At 55.6% G+C, this 16,113-nt stretch overlaps 1 protein-coding gene across 1 annotated transcript in view; it reads right to left on the bottom strand.

Moving 5' to 3' along the window:
- Window positions 1-15,602, bottom strand: part of Gpc1 (glypican 1) — a 28,646-nt gene extending 13,044 nt beyond the window's left edge. Inside the window, exon 1 of the mRNA XM_006989609.3 lies at window positions 15,169-15,602. Coding sequence (XP_006989671.1) covers window positions 15,169-15,334 — 166 coding nt within the window. The 5' untranslated portion in view covers window positions 15,335-15,602. The remainder of the gene's footprint in view (window positions 1-15,168) is intronic.
- Window positions 15,603-16,113: the final 511 nt, after the last annotated feature.

The following is a 16,113-nucleotide window of genomic DNA, read 5'->3' as shown; positions in this document are numbered from 1 at the left end:
GGGCAGAGCCCACTCAGAGCTCGGGGTGCCGCTCCACCAACTCAGCAAACCTCAGCCTTGCTTTTCTGTTCATAGTCAATCCCCGAGTGGAGATTCAGGCAGGATGTATGGGAAAGGGAGGGTTCATGCCTTGTCCCAGCCTCTACACGGTTTTCTCATCTAGCTGATCCACCAGTCTGCTTCTGGGCCACAGGACAATGGAGAAGGTCTCCAGGACAGACTAGTCCTGCTTCCTCAGATGTGTCTACACGGGATAAAGGGACGCAATCCAGGCTCCTCCTCAGCCCTGTAAATACCGAACTGGTGGTCACAACCCAGCCAGGATGGAGCTGGGGGCAGAAGCCACTGGCTGCCAGCCCAGCTGTTCCTACTGGCCCGGTAGCCACCTTCCTGGGCATATCCCCTACCTCGCTGCAAAGGCTGCTCACCTCTCCCTGGCAGCCATGCCAGCTCTCATGTTAAAACACCTATAAATACAACGGGTAGGGGCACCTTTGCCCAGTGTGGGCATTTCTGGAACAAGGCTACTGCTATAACTAACTCAGAACTTCTTCCTCCAAACAGGTTCAAGAAGCAGGACAGCCAGAAGCTTGTGGTTAAGGGGAATGTCTTAGTTAGGCTTCTATTACTGTGAAGACACCATGACCACCACAACTGTTATAATGGAAAACACTGAATTGGGGTGGTTCACTGACGGTTTTAGAGGTTCGGTCCATTATTATCACGGTGCTACATGGTAGTGTGTAGGCAGACATGGTGCTAGAGAAGGAGTCCTACAGCTTGCAGGTAACAGGAAGTGGTCTGAGAAACTAGGCGTGGCTTAAGCAGATGAGACCTCAAAGCCTGCCTCCACAGTGACACTTCCTCCAACAAGGCCACACCTCCTCCAACAAGGCCACACCTCCTCCAACAAAGCCACACCTCCTCCAACAAAGCCACACCTCCTAACTGCGCCCCACCCTTAGGGGGCCATTTTCTTTCAAACCACCATAGGGAACGTGGGAGATGAGTTCTCATCCATAAAGGCTGTTACTCCTAGCACCTGGTTAGTGTCACACAAACTAGGGTTCGGGGTTAGAATCACTTTATCAATACAACTTGTCTACCACTGACATGGTGGCATACAGAGAGCCAAATCAGCACATCCAAGGTCGGTGGCTGGCAATGGCCATGTGAGCAGTGCTGGTCTCCCTGGATTCCCATCCCAGGGGAATTCCTGGGCGGAAGCTAAAGACTGCAGCAGGAGTCAACACGCTTTGTTGAGAGGCAGCTTCCCCAGGCTGGGCTGCCCAGACGGCACCTGTGTTTGCCCAACAAGGGCATGCGTGTGGCTTCCAGCTGTGGTCCCACCCTGCCCTGCAGGCACAATTAGAGCAGGGTAGAAGGGAACCCGGATGTCAGTTACATTTTATACTTTATTTCTTACATGCATTTGTAAGTGTATGTGCCTGTGCATGAGTGTGTGTGTGTGTGTGTGTGTGTGTGTGTGTGTGTGTGTGTGTGTGTTTAGGATGTCAGTTACATTTTATTTATTTTTATATGCATTTATAAGTGTGTATGTGCCTGTGCATGAGTGTGTCTGTGTGTGTGTGTGTATGTGTGGTTAGGATGTCTGTTACATTTTATTTATTTTTATATGCATTTATAAGTGTGTATGTGCCTGTGCATGAGCGTGTATGTAGGATGTCAGTTACATTTTATTTATATTTTACATGCATTTATAAGTGTGTATGTGCCTGTGCATGAGCGTGTATGTAGGATGTCAGTTACATTTTATTTATATTTTGCATGCATTTATAAGTGTGTATGTGCCTGTGTGTGTATGTGTAGGATGCCAGTTACATTTTATTTATTTTTTACATGCATTTATAAGTGTGTATGTTCCTGTGCATGAGCGTGTGTGTGTACGATGTCAGTTACATTTTATTTATTTTTTACATGCATTTATAAGTGTGTATGTGCCTGTGTCTGTACGTGTGCGTATGTACACACGTGTCACAGAGCACTTGTGGTCGGAGGACAACCTGCAGGAGTTACTTCCCTCCTTCCACTCTGGGGAAGGGAGTTCTGACATACAATAAGATGGATATCATGCTCAGTGAAAAAAGCCCAGCGAGGTCCCCAGGGCTGACAAAATCACAAGAGACAGAGTGAAATTGCATGTTCGAAGCAGGGGAGAGGAATAGAGAGTTTGTGAGTTTTGACTTTCAACTTAATACAATCTAGAATCATCTGGGAAGAGAGCCGTAGTGAGGTATTATCTAGATCATGTTCTCCTGTGGGCATGTCTATGGGGTCCAGTCCACCGTGGGCAGCACCATCCCCTAAGCTGGGCCCCGCGGCCTGTGTGAGAGTGAAGTAAGCTAGTGGACAGCAAACAAGCTGTCAGCAAAGGTGCATTTGCTTCTCTCTGCTCTTTCCTGTGGATGTGATGTGTCTAGATGTCTCAAGTGCTTGCTTCTGATTTCCCTGTAATCATGGTCTATATCCTGGAAATGTAAGTCAAACAAACCCCTTTCATTCCCTAAGTTGCATTTTGTCAGGGTGTTTTTTTTTTCACCATAGCAACGAAATAAAACTACAACAGGGGATTAGTGTTTAACGGGACAGAGGTTCAGTTGGTGATGACACACCACGCTGAGAAGCCAGTCACTATCTACCCAGTGGGGTGATCCGCCTTTTCATGGCTGCCTGTGTCTTGCAGTCCTTTGTGGGGTGCATGGGGTGCACTGGTTAGTGTTGTGGAATATTAAGATGTGTTACATTTGGGTATGCTGTGAAACATTTGTTTTAGTGATGCACAGATGTGTTGCACTCTTTTATGTTGCATTTGTTTAGCTCTGTGAAGCTGTGATACTTTGACTGTCTAAAACTCCCGATTGGTCTAACAAAGAGCTGAACAGCTGACAGCTGGGCAGAGAGAATAAATGGGAGGAGAAATTAAGAAGATGGAGGATGGAGAAGGAGAAGGAGTAAGAACAAGGAGAGGAGAACTCTAGGGTCCAGCCACCCAGCCACTCAGCCAGCCACGGAGTAAGAGTGAAAGTAAGATATACAGAATTAAGAGAAAGAGGCAAAAGGTAGATGCGATAATGTAAGAAAAGCTGGCTAGAAATAAGCCTAAGCAAGGCAGGGCATTTATAAGAAAGACTAAGCCTCCATGTGTGATTTATTTGGGGGCTGGGTGGTGGGCCCCCCAAAGAGTAAAACAACCAACAACAGGTTAGTTTTTCGTCAACTTGATACAAGCTAGAGTCATCAGAGAGGAGGAAGCCTCAATTGAGAAAATGTGTCCATAAGATTCAGCTGTAAAGCATTTTCTTAATCAGTGATCAACGGGGAAGGGCCCATTGTGGGTGGGGCCACCCCTGGGCTGGTGGTCCTGGGTTCTATAAGAAAGCAGGCTGAGCAAAGCAGTAAGCAAGCACCCCTTCACAGCCTCTATATCAGTTCCTGCCTCCAGGTTTCTGCACTGCTTGAGTTCCTGTCCTGATTTCAGACAAACAGTGATACAGAGGTGTAAGCAGAATAAACCCTTTCCTTCCCAACTTGCTTTTTGGTCATGGTGTTTCACTGCAGCAACAGAAACCCTAACTAAGACATGAGGTGTGGCCTAACTGAAGTCACTGTCACTAACGGACATCCATCCACAAGCACACGATTCAGAGGGGATGACTGAGGTTCCCAGCAGTGAAGTAACTCACCCACGTCAGACTCCGGGGCCAATGCTGCGCTTTCCCCCTGGCCCAGGCTTGGCTGGTATGAGAGACCTCTGGGGACCTCATTTAGCCCAGCAGCACTCCTAGGGATGCAGATGAACCCTCACCTGCAAAACCAGGGCCCAAAGGGCCTTGCCTGGAGCCAGGTGTGGCCTGTGAACTGGCCGGCACAGTTCCTGTCTGGTCCTGACCCAAGCTTTCTGAGAATGAGGCCTCAGGCTGCTAGCAAGTGCCTGCAAGGATAGGGAGGGCCACCTGTCCTGCCACTGGCGACAGTCTTACAAGCCACTCCTGAAAGGCCCCTCCCAGCCCCACCAAGCACTCCTGGGACTCCTACCTAGCAGAGTCTTGTCTTTGTCATTTGCATAGCCCTACTCTCCAAAGGTCAGACCCGCCCTCTGGGGTCTAAGGAGCAGGTGGCATCATGGGACCACTCTGCCTCAAGTGATTCTCAGGGATGTTCACACAGCTGTCTTCTGAGTGGTGTCTTGGCCCCACCTTGTCTATGCTCAGGCTCTTGCCAGTGATTACTGCCAGGCAGAGGGTCACAGGGATCCAGTGGCACTGCTCCGTGGGAGTGGAGCTCAGGGCAGGCAGCTTGGATCCCCGAGGGAGCATCAGGACTGTGTCAGAGCCATGGGATCCAGTACAGAGAAGCCCTCCCTGCTGGCTGCTCCCTTGACACTCTCCTGTTCCTGCCTGCCTTTCCTGGGACTGATGGTCCCAGGGGCCCCTTCTCGGCTTCCTTCCTACAAGTCAACTTCTACTTTTCAACACTGGCCCTGAGAGTGATTGCTGGCCTGTCACCCACACAGCCCTGTCTCCTCTACTGCTGTATCCCGGGGACACTGCTCTCCTTGCAATTCCTGGCTTTCCATGATGGGACCCGTGAGAAGCAGCTGAGTGGCTGACTCGGCTTCAGGAAGGAGCACTGTGGGATGCTGGTTCGGATCTCTCCCTGCAGCCAGGACCTCCCTGCCCCCATGGCTCCCCAGCCTCCCTAGATGCTGACCTTCTCTGTCTATTGAGGTTCTCCCACTCGCACCCTGCCTGGAGAAACCAGCACTGGGGAGGAATGGACCTCCCTGTTCCCCAAGAGGGGCACAGAACACACACACAGAGGTACAGCAGTCAGTCCACAGTCACAGCCAAGTCAGCATAGAGCTGCTCTTGAGCACAGGTGGGCTATCATGATCCAACAGACCAGGACTGGATTCTGTGGGGGTGTCTCACAGTGCTAGGGTAATGGCCGCTGAACAGGTCACTGTCCTTAAGAGGTGGTTCTCCGCCAAGGGTGTGGCTTTCCCCAACAGCCCAGCCCACACATTCCTTCAGAGTGTCACTGTGCCATTGCACACAGCACAAACAGCCTTCCTGTCCCCATTCTGCATGGCTCAGATGCCACCACAATGACCCCGGACTGTCCACTGGGCCAAACAGAAGCTCTGGAGGTCTGGGTACAGAACCTGGCTACATCCTGACACCCAGAATGGACTGTGTCTTCCAGGGCAGTTCAGGGAGCTCTACTCGAGGAAGGAGGCAGAGGTTAAGGTACCCACACTGGATCCACAGAGCTGACTTCCAGTCCGGCCCTGCTGCAGAGACAGGCCCTACACTCTCAGCCATTGGTGTGACCACCACCCTTGTGTTGGTTAGTATATCGATTTGACAGGACTTAGAATCATCTAGAAGATAAACTTCTGGGTATGTCTTGAGGAAGTTTATAGATTGGGTTGAAGTGGAAGACCCATCCGACATACAGGCAGTACCATCTCTTGGGCTGTGGTTTTAGCCTGAATAAAAAGGAAAAAGAGGGTTGGGGATGTGATTAGGCGGTAGAACACTTGCCTAGCATACACAAGCTGTGGGTTGGATCCTGTCCTGGAGAGTTTTATGCCAACTTGACACAAGATAGAGTCGTTTGGGAAAAGGGAACCTCAGTTGAGAAAACGTCTCCTTAAGAATGGCGTGCATTTTCTTAATTAGTGATTGATGAGGGAGGGTCCAGACTATTGTGGGTGGTGCCATCCCCGAGCTATAAGAAATCAGGCCGAGTAAGCCTGGTGACTTTTGTGGGAAACAGAGGCTGGCTTCTCAGGTCAATGCAAAGCTCTAAGTGCCCAGCCAAAGGCAAGAATTCCACAAGCTAACACAGAAGGCTGGGACCCTCATACGCTTACTGGACGGGTAGCCAGGACTTCTTAAGCCATCTTGATGGTATGTCAGGAGAAAGCCAGGGGGTGCACAGCAGGACAGTGGTTTGGGAGTTCTGGGCCTGTCCTATGCAGCCTAGGGTTGGGTCACTCAGGCAGGTGTGTGGCTGTCAGCCTCAATGCTGACCATCTGATGCCTTCCTCATTTTCCAGCAATTTTTTTTTTCTGGTACTAGGGACAGAACCCAGGGCCTTGCATGTTCTAGGCCAGAGTTCCACCACTGAGCCACGCTTGTACCCTCTCCCCGCCCCGGTACTCATTATTATTGTGTATGTATATGTGTCCATGTGGGGTGTATGTCATGGTGCTCCATGGGGAGGTCAGAGGACAACTTCATGCACTCAGTTCTCTCTTCACTTTTACATGAGTTCTGGGGATCAACCAGGTCTTCAGGCTGGTGCAGCAAATCTGTTTCCCTGCTGACCCATCACGGTGGTCTCCGGCACCCCACAACCACGTACTTTTAATCCTTTTAAATGATCTCAGCGACACACTGGGCATGTGCCAAGCAAGGCCATGTTCAGAGGGAAACTGAAACCTGCTTGCCTTCGCCGACCCCTATCAGACGCACAGCCCGAGGGTGCTCCGTCTGCCGCCATGTGTCAGCACCAAGAACAGCACCCAGCACACAGTAGGTGCTCCAGCAGCAGCGCTGAGGTTTCAGAGGCCCTTGTGAACCTCCCAACCTCATCACTGTCCAGACTGGTCGTCACGCTCACTGCTCAGCCCAGCTCTCGCAGTGACAGGCTCTCCTGGTCAGATTGGCCCTGCCCCACCAGGCTGGTTACACAGTTGGACGTGGGCTCTGTTCTGGGCCCTGGTGCCATCTGGTGGAGGCTGTCAACTCCTCAGGACTGAGTTTAGTTTTGAAGCATGAAATGAGAGGACTATGGAGGCCATCTGGGGGCTTCTATTTACCCCAAGGAGCTAGCCTCTATTTCTTATAAAGCTCAGTAAGCATTTATCAGAATATTACAGAACACAGTGGTGCACTGTGAGTTCCCCATGAGTACACTGTGTTGTGAGACCTGGCAGCAGGTTTAATGTCCACTGGAGCTTTCAACTTGTGGTGGTGCCACATTCCAAGCTGTCTGCTACAAAAGTAAAGGGACCTGCCATTATAGGTGGTTTCTATACTGGCCAAGTCCTAATCCTATTGTTCCTAGCAAGGACATGCTGCAGCCAGTCTCCTTAGCCACACGCCTGAACTCTGAGTTCCATGTGTGTTCCTGTAAGGACTCCTGGCTTGCACTACCCTGCTTACTACCCATTTGTCACCCCTCTGGATTCAACTCTATTTCCTCTCCCCATCCCAAGCTTCCCCTGCCTGACTTTGGGGCCTACAGCTTCCACGCAAGTGCTTCTCTGGGTGCTGATGGTGTTGGTGGAAGACGCTACCAACTCCTGGGGGTTGGTAAGAACAGCACCCATTAATGGCTAAGAACCGTGTACTGCCAAAGTTCCCCACAGTGGATCCTGGAATATCACCTCGCTCATGGAGTGGTGTGCCCAGAGCATCTGACCTATGGCCACTGGCCCACAGCTCTATATGCATACATATTGGATGAGATGTGCCCACCTGGAGTCCTAAGATAGCAGGATGTACAGAGAGTCCTGGGTACTGATCCAATGAGCAGGGGAAAGGCACAGGTCAGAAATGGAGCATTACTAGGAATTTTGGTAACTTATTAAGAATTACAGCGAATTACTAAGAGCCTCATCCTTTTAGATAGCTGTGTGGTCCAGTGTGTCCCGAGCTCCATGACAACTGTAGACGTGTAAACGCCTGAGCCAACCCTGGCAGCAAGTGGCATCAGCTTTCTCCCCAGAGACTGGCAGATGGTCACAGGTGGGCGGGATGTGGTCCCTGCAGCCCTCGAGCCTCTGGTGGGCACTTGTGGCCAAGACGCTTGAGGGAACGCTCAGACGTCACCACCGCTCACCACGCGGATGGACTCAGAGGACCACAGATAGCCACAGACAATGAAGAGGCCCCAGTCACAGCAGGAAGGATGGCCACTCACAGATCACAGCCTGGGGTGTGGTCCACGGCTGTCCTTGGTGGTTAGGAACACCTTTGAAGGTGTTTCTGAGGCTACAGTGAGCCAGGACAGCTTACAGGGAGGGGGCCATCTGCTCGAGGCCTCACCAGCACCCTCCAGCCTCACATTTGGTAGTGTTGCAACCCAAACTCACCATCCTCACCATAGGCCAGTGGGTGTGGCTGAGGCTCAGGACCACAGTGCTGTAGTCTGGGGATCACTGGATTTCGAAGGTCCCGGAAGCCCCAACTAAATTTTTCACTAGAACTTAAATGTGTTGAGTCAGGGACTGAAGTGGAAAAAAAAAAAGTCTTGCGCCTTCCAGCCTGGCCAGCTTTCCACTGTCCCTCAGGAGGAGGCAGGCCAGTTTGGCTCAGGCATCTGTGACCAGTGAAAGGGCCAGCTCTGACCTTAAGAGATTTACCTGGGTGTGGCCAGCTGAGGATGGGCCTAGCTTGCGCCTCTATCCTCTCGGTCAGCTCGCCAAGATGATGTGTCCCCACATGGCCCCTGAGGATCTATACCCTCCGAACTAGATCCTCCCAGTACTGACTTCTGATGCCTTAGTCCTCTGCTCCTTCTTGTACCCGAGGGAGTCTGTGTCTTGAGAACCAGATCTCCACCCTATGATCTCACACTACGCTCAGCACCTATGAGACAGGCCCACCTGAAGGTTTCCTGTGCTTCATTCACAGTGCCCAGGTTAGCACCATCAGCTGGTACCCACACAGGCACTTGCCAAGTCTGGGCTGGGGCAGTGACTTACCCAGAACGGGAGCTGATTAGTGCAGCAGACCTCCAGTGAGGCTCTGCCCTGGGCTCCGTCTCTGGGACTCAGTTTCCCGTGTGCATGCTAAGCAGTGCTCAGCCCACCAGGAGCTTGGGAACATCTATCCCCTAGGCATCTTGCAGGGGTTCCTTTCTGAGCTACCCAGACACAGGCCATTGCGTCGACCAGGGCTAACAGCTTGCTTCATCCACCTGCAGTGCCCACACGAAGACACAACAGGCTGACCTTCTGGCACTGGTCTCTAGGTTCAGTTCACAGAGGCCTTGGGCTCTGTCTCTGTTTTCCTCTCTGTCATGGCCCTGGCTTTCCCAGGGTGGTGGGAGGTTGGGCAGATGGCCAGGGAGCAAGATTGACGGAGCCCCGAGGGGCTGCCCTGTCACCTGGCCAAGTCCTCAGAATCTAGGGAGCATTCTGCACAAATGAGCAGCAGCCTGTTTGGCTGGCCCTTGCCCCGGGGGAGGCGGCCTGCTTGGCACGCTGTGGGACTCTCCACCAAACCCAGTCTGTCCCGCCCCGTGCTCCTCTGCTGTCCTCTGAGAAGCTGGCCCCAGATTTGAGCCTCCCACCTGGCTTGGCTCTTCTGCTCACAGGTGGCCTGTCTGAGCTATACCAGTACCACAGAGTGCCAGCCAGCCGGGGCTCTTCAGGCCACAACCTCGTTACCCACCCACCCATACCACAGAGATGTGTCACTGGGTTAACACTGCTCTGGCCACGGACAGAGCACTGTCAGATCTAGAACATCAGAGAATCCTGGCCTGCCACCCGACATGGAAGGAAGGTCCTTCGGGGAGGCAGGGGCATCCATGGGGACAGGAAGCTCTGCTGAGAAGGCTTCAGGCAGGCAGGGCATGGAGTGGGTGGGGAGAGGTACGACTTCAAGACAGCCCAGGATTCCTGCAGCCAGATGGAAATGCCCAACAAGTGCTGAGAACGAGATAGAGGTATCATGGTGCCATTCCTTGCTGAACTGAGTCCCCAAAACCTGCATGTGGAAGTATGACTCCCCCACCCAAACTCAAGAAGGTAATTTTATTCTGGGTATGAGGTCTCTGCGGATGTTAACTATGAAGAACATATGAGCGGGCCCTTGCCCAAGATGATTGGTGTTTTGATAAGGAGAAATTCAGTGATAGATATATATGGGAGGAGCTATGTGAAGGCGAAGATGTGGGTTTATAAGCCAGGGGCACCAGCAAACGTCAGGATGCTGGGAGAGGCTGGACTCACATGTTCCCACAGCTCCGGAAGGGGAAGACCCTGCCTGGTGCCTGGGTCTCAGCTTCCCAGTATCCCAAACCATGAGGCAATACACGAAACATCTGCGGTTACATCTGTTCGCTGCGCTTTGGTACTGTGGCCCTGGGAAATGGAAACACTGACAGTTTCCAGGGCTGGGCCTCTGCTTGGCACACAGGGAGAATCTGGAGCATTCACTACATGAATGGACCTAAGACCTGCTCAGGTGAGATTCTAATCAGGAGTGTATGTGCCCATCAGGGAATATTGGGGCCAACAGCGGCGGAAGTGCCCCTCGGTGGGCACAGGAGTCATGTGCCAGGGGAATGAGCAGCCAGTGGGAGATAATGCTGAGGGCATGGGCAGGGGAGGCAGTGAGGCTGGTTGGCCCCTAAGGAGTCACCAATGGGGTGGCACCGTGTTCCTCTCACACTCAAGAGCGTCCCTGACATGTAGGTGATGACGGAGAATAACTGAGAGGTCTAGGCACCCTCAGCTCACCCCTGTCTGCCCTGTGCTCTCACCCAGAACAGCAGTCTCTTTGTGGGGTGGGGATGAGTGGAGCTGAGCCCGAGGGAGGGAGGACCATACCATCCCAGGGGACTGTGCCCCAACACTCCCACGCAGGAGACTTCAAATAGTCCAGGTGCCTGCCCAGGCCTTCTCTCAAATACCACCAAGAAAGGCTGGCAGCAGGGCATCAGCAAGGTGCTTGGGCGTGGGGTAGGAGGCACTAAAGGTGAGCAGCATCCTACGCCAGATGACTGTGCCCATGGCCAGGTTAGGTCAGGGCTGGACAGAGACTCTAACCTGGGGGCCCCTCAGCCTGGGTTCTGACATAGGAGAGACCCCCAAATCACTCTAGACCCAACCTGAAAAGGCCAGTCTGGCTTAAGGAGGAGTCTGCCTTTCCTTCCCCATCCCTTACTTCACAGGTGATAGGATAGCTGTGTTACAGGAACCATGGCGTTAGAGAGGGGTGTGCACACACTGACTGCACCTACCTGGGTCTGAGCTCAGCCCTGCTGCCTGGCATGCATGCCAGTATATCCCCTGTGCTTCGAGGGTGGGCTGGGGGCTCCCAAGGCCATGAGCAGGCCTGTCACTAGGGGTCTGCGCTAGCAGTCGTCTGGGGCCACTGTCATTGGCAGAGCCACCCCATACTCCGGGGCATCTGCCTGTCTACTAATATTTGGGGACTTAGTTCCAGGTAGATCAGCTTGCCTCTCCCAGTGGTTGACAACCTGGGAGTCTGTCCTTGGCTGACAAGAAGCACAGCCAGGGGCCCTCTATGCATATTCCGAGGCCACCCGTGTCACAGGCCTTGAGCCTGGGAAGTCATTCTGGTCTGGGTAGTTAAAGGAATCTCTAGACCCTAAGAAGGAGCTAAAGGCAGAGAACCAGAGCACAGAAAGCAGCTGTCAGGCCCACCAGGCTTGCGCTGCCAAGTCCTACTTCAGGTCTCTAAGCCGAGAGAGCATGAGACTTCCAGAACACAGAGCCTGGGTAACGGAGGTCTGCTCTGGTAACGGAGGCCTTTGCTGAGGTACAGCTGCCAGCGCAGGCTTTGGGATTAGCCAGACAGTGCCCTAAGAAAGGTATGTGGCCTCTCTGGCCTCGATGTTCTCTTCTGTCCAGTGGTTCACATCGGCCCTTTCATGAAGTGCTCACGGGATGGTTGTGAAAAAGTCTTTGGGCGCCCGGTTCACAACGGACACCCTCGGCTGACGGACACCATCACCTCTGCAGTGTGTGCTGACTCTACACAAATCCCCTGGAGACCGAGAGAGGGTGTTTCCATGGAGAAGCAGGATGGCCTGTCCGGCACAGGAGCCTCAGGGCTATAGCAAGGACCCAGGCCATTGCATCACACACACGGCCCTGCTGGATCATGGCTCCCTTGGGCACACGGAAGCCCAGCGTTGTGTTGCGGATGATGAAAGTCAAGCTTCTAGAATCACATCAGGGGATCTGGACCACCTTGGGTTTCATGCCGAGCCACAAAGGGGGGGTCTCTCCCTGGGTGGAGGAATAGGACACCCAGAAACTTTTGGTCCAGAGTGGGGAACGTGCCAGTGACTTCTGAGAGCCAGGCCTCACGTGAGGGAGAGATTCTGTTGGGTTCTGGAGAAAGCCAGACAACTCTTTAAGAGGTGGGAGAGGCCCGCGGGCCCAAGGACCTCAGATTCTCAACTGCTGTTATTGCACAGAAGGCCAGCCCACAGAGAGAACTAAGAGTCTTGTTGGGAGTATCTGGCGTGAGATGCCCACCCTCGCTGGCAGGCAGGCAGGAACACTGTGGCTTTGGGGCACAGGAGAAGCTTGGCAGTTCTAAGTTCTTCTGATTCTGCCCAGGCTGGAGACCCCAAGGAGGGCTGCATGTGCTCCGCTAAGGCCTTACCCACCCTCTATGCCCATGCTGCAGTACAACTGCCATGAAGCAGGAGAACCAAGTGTCTGCAGTCGTTCACTAAGAACCTACTTGGGGCCAGCGGACTGGACAGGCTCTGTGGTGGCAACAGAGACTAGGCAGGGGCGGTTCCTGACCCTAGAGGCCAAAGTGGACACCCTGGTGCAGTAGTAGCCATACGGGGCAAACCCAGTCACATGCATGACCCAGCATAGTCCTGCCAGCCAAGAGAGACCTGCTTGACCATGGCTGTGACTCATCAGTGGGCTCCTAGCAACTTCCCCCAGACCTTGCTCCCCTGCAGCGCCCTGGCATAGAGGGAGGACACTGCCATCGTGGCTGCCTCCCCTGGCTGCATCTCATCTATGGAACGGGACAGCTGTCGTCACTGCTACCTGGCCAGGCACCCAGAAAACTAAACAGGGGCAGGAGAGGGCACCCCTGTGCCCATGGGCCACCCTTCCTCTCTCCCAATCACCCACGGACCCCAGTAGAACCTCAGCAGATGTCTAGCCCCTGGTGGATTGCCATAGTCCTCAGAGGGGAGCACTCTTTGGAAGTCTAGACTGGAGACTGCAGAAAAGGGGTTCACACAGGAGTTGGAGCTCTAGGGAGGACTGCGCCACCAGGGGCCACCAGAGGGCGCCTGGTCCTTGGAGTCCAGGGCTGGTGGCACAGAACCAGACGGGACCCTGAGCTTGGCTGCCCCTTGGGCTCCAGCTATCTTGGGGGCCACCCTGCTCCTCTAAGTCCCTGTGCTAATACTCTCTTCAGGGTCCTGGGGCTTGTAGGCAATCCCTCTCCCACTCTGAGGGCTGTGAGGTGCAGCCCAAGGGGTCCCAGGGAAGTGTGGCACCAGTTCTGAGGAGCACCAGTAGAACACGGAAGAACACAGTCCCCAGCCTTGGGGGGATGGTGACCCTGGACAAACACTGGGCCCCCACTGGTATGACTGCCGTAATTCTGCAGGGTTCCCACACACCCCAGCTGCATGGACAGCACCCACAGCCTACACAGACATCAATGCATTCTGCTTGTCTTAAGCTCCTAATTCTCCACATTCCCCAGCCCCAGGGCAGTAAGACCCAGGCCCTCTGGAAGGGCCACACCTCTGTCTCTTTATTTTGCCCTCTCCATGTCCTTGTCACGGCCCACACTGCCAGTTCCTGCTTGCATGGGCACAGCAGCTGTGAGTGGGTACAAGCTCAAGAAGGTCCCCAAGTAGGCATTAAGATGGGGTGGGCCTGGCCATGCCATGGGGAGCTGTAGGCCGGAAGGTGTCAGACTGGTGTGTGTGGGGAGCTGGAGTCTGGCAGGGATCAGAAGTAGGCAAGGATGCCCGGGATCAGTTCCTATTTATGTGTGTTTGGAGGAGGGAAGAAAGCCAGCAGGCACCAACCAAACTATACTGGTACCTTCTGCTGCCACGCACCCAGGTGGACAGTGCCCAGAGAAGCGCAGGAGGTGTGGCCTTGACATGGCCGGGCTGTCTGCAGAGAGAGGTATAGGAAGGCCTGTCCTGGGGGTACTGGAGGGGGAGGCTAGCCAAAAGACTCAGGCCAAGCAAGGTGTCTGTGGTTCTGTCTCTCCCCAGGGCCTGGCTATTTATCGCCACTCCTAAGCAAGATAAGGCCACAGGCCACCCCCTCCGGTTGTCCTCATTCAGAATGCCTATAGTTCCACTTGAGTTTGGCCTCTAGCCTGCAAGCGCCCTCAGTTCCAGAAGAACCCTACAGCAGGAATTCCGTGCTCACCACGGCCCTGGTGTTGCCTTATTCAGGGGAACTCCGCACACATTTAAGGGTGAAGCCTGGGGCTGGGGAGGTCCTTAGGACATTGCATGGGCGCTCCACGCTCATAAAGATTCGGTTCCCAGAGCTCCTGAGGCAGCAGGGAAGGGAAGGGAAGGGAGGGGAAGAGCTGCTCTCAGCAGCTGCAGGGCCGAGGCCGCCGCCAGGAGGGCCGCTCTTCTTACAAAGAGATGACAAGGCCCCTGGGCGGGATCCAAGACGCCGACCACCTGCAGCTGGGCTCGCAGCTCCAGGCGGCCCCAAGTGCCCGGCCCGACCACGAGTGCGCTAGGGCCGGGGCGCTGGCGGGCACAAGTTCCAGGGTAGGAATCCCCGCGAACCCGGGGGTCGCCTGAAGCCCACAGCCGGCTCACATTTCTTTGGAATCCAGGCTTGAAGGATAGGATCTCCTCCCCTAAGTCCCACTTAGGCTGCTCCTGCCGTGGACCCGCGGGAACTCCTAAGCAGAACCTTGACGCCTCTGGGAGAGGTCCGCATAGAGAAGTTCCTAGCCCGCTGCCAGTGGGAGCTGTGCCCCAACAGACCGCCCCACAGCTACCGCTTGATCCACCACAAGGGCGGCAGGCACGCTGCCCCGGAGCTGGGATTGTCGCCCCGGCGGCACACTGGGCCAAGCCAGGGGCTGAAAACGCCCAGCTCCAACCCTGACCCAAAGGGAATGCACCGCGCCGGCGTCCCCCTCGTCCCTAGCCGGGCCAGAACAGCGCTATGGGGAAGGGACTCCAGCGCGTAGTGACCAGGAACTGGGAAGCAACAGAGCGGATCGGAGCTTAGAGGCGAGGGCCGCGGGGTACAGAGCAGTTGAGGCGCAGGAGGCCACTCCAAGTCTAGGTGGCGGGTTCTGGCGCCCGGGGCTAGCTGCGGCGCACGGGTCAGGGGCCCAGAGCAGACCTCCTCCTAAGTGCTGGGGTCCGGAGTCCCGGGACGCCGCACCCTTACTCACCCGAGATCTCTGCCTGGGGCACGTCGCTCAGGCTAAAGCCCTTGTCCCCGTAGATCTGGCGGACTTCGCTGCAGCTCCGGCTCTTGCTGGCGGGGTCCCCGCGGGCGCAGGCGACCAGCGCGGCGGTCGCGCACAGAAGCCACCAGCCTCGGGCCCGGAGCTCCATGGCGGGGGCCCCGCGGCTCCCTGGCCGCCCGCGCGCGCCTCCCTCGCTCCCGGCCGGCCCGCTCAGCCTAGTCTGCGAAGGGCAGAGCCAAGGTCCCGGCGCGCGCGGCTCGTGGTCCAGAGGCGGCGGCGGCGGCGGCGGCCGAGGAGGCGGAGACAACAAAAGCCGGCTGCGACTGCGGCGCGGGGCGCGAGGCGCGAGGCGCGAGGTCCAGCCGCTCAGTCGGGCCGCCCAGAGCGCGGCGGGCGAACGCGCAGTCCCGGCTCTGCGCCTCCCCCGCCGCCCGCCCGGCCCCACGGCGGCCGCGGAGAGGGGCAGGGAGGGGCGGGGAGCGCGGGCGGGAAGAGGGGAGCGCCCGGGCGGGGAGGGGCGGGGCGGGGCGCGGCTGGGGGCACGATCGGGGCGCACCGGGCGCTCCTTCGCTCTTGGGAGGGGGGAGGCCCTTCCAGTCCACGTGATGTGCTCGGTTGCTCTAGGAGGAGGGGGAGCCTGGAACGCAAAGCTGAGTCCAGGGTCCTCGAAGGCGCCACCCCCCTCCCCCCAAACCCAGCACTCAGGGCGGAGGCACCACCTGTGGGGGCGGGGGCGGGGCGGGGGGGGGGGGACCGCTGAGGCAGGGCTTCCCTCGCCGGACGTGACATCACGTCCTCGCCTGGCCAATCATGGACTTCCCCGCCCCCTGCTGAATTCGGCACCCCTTTGCTCCTCTCCATCCTTCACTGTACCCGGCTTTCTCTCTCTCTGCGCTTCCACCACTCTGTCCTGGTCCCTCGCTTCTC

This window comes from Peromyscus maniculatus, chromosome 13 (assembly GCF_049852395.1).
Source record: "Peromyscus maniculatus bairdii isolate BWxNUB_F1_BW_parent chromosome 13, HU_Pman_BW_mat_3.1, whole genome shotgun sequence".
Classification (NCBI taxonomy): domain Eukaryota; kingdom Metazoa; phylum Chordata; class Mammalia; order Rodentia; family Cricetidae; genus Peromyscus; species Peromyscus maniculatus.
This window is presented reverse-complemented; position numbering and strand designations above follow the sequence as displayed.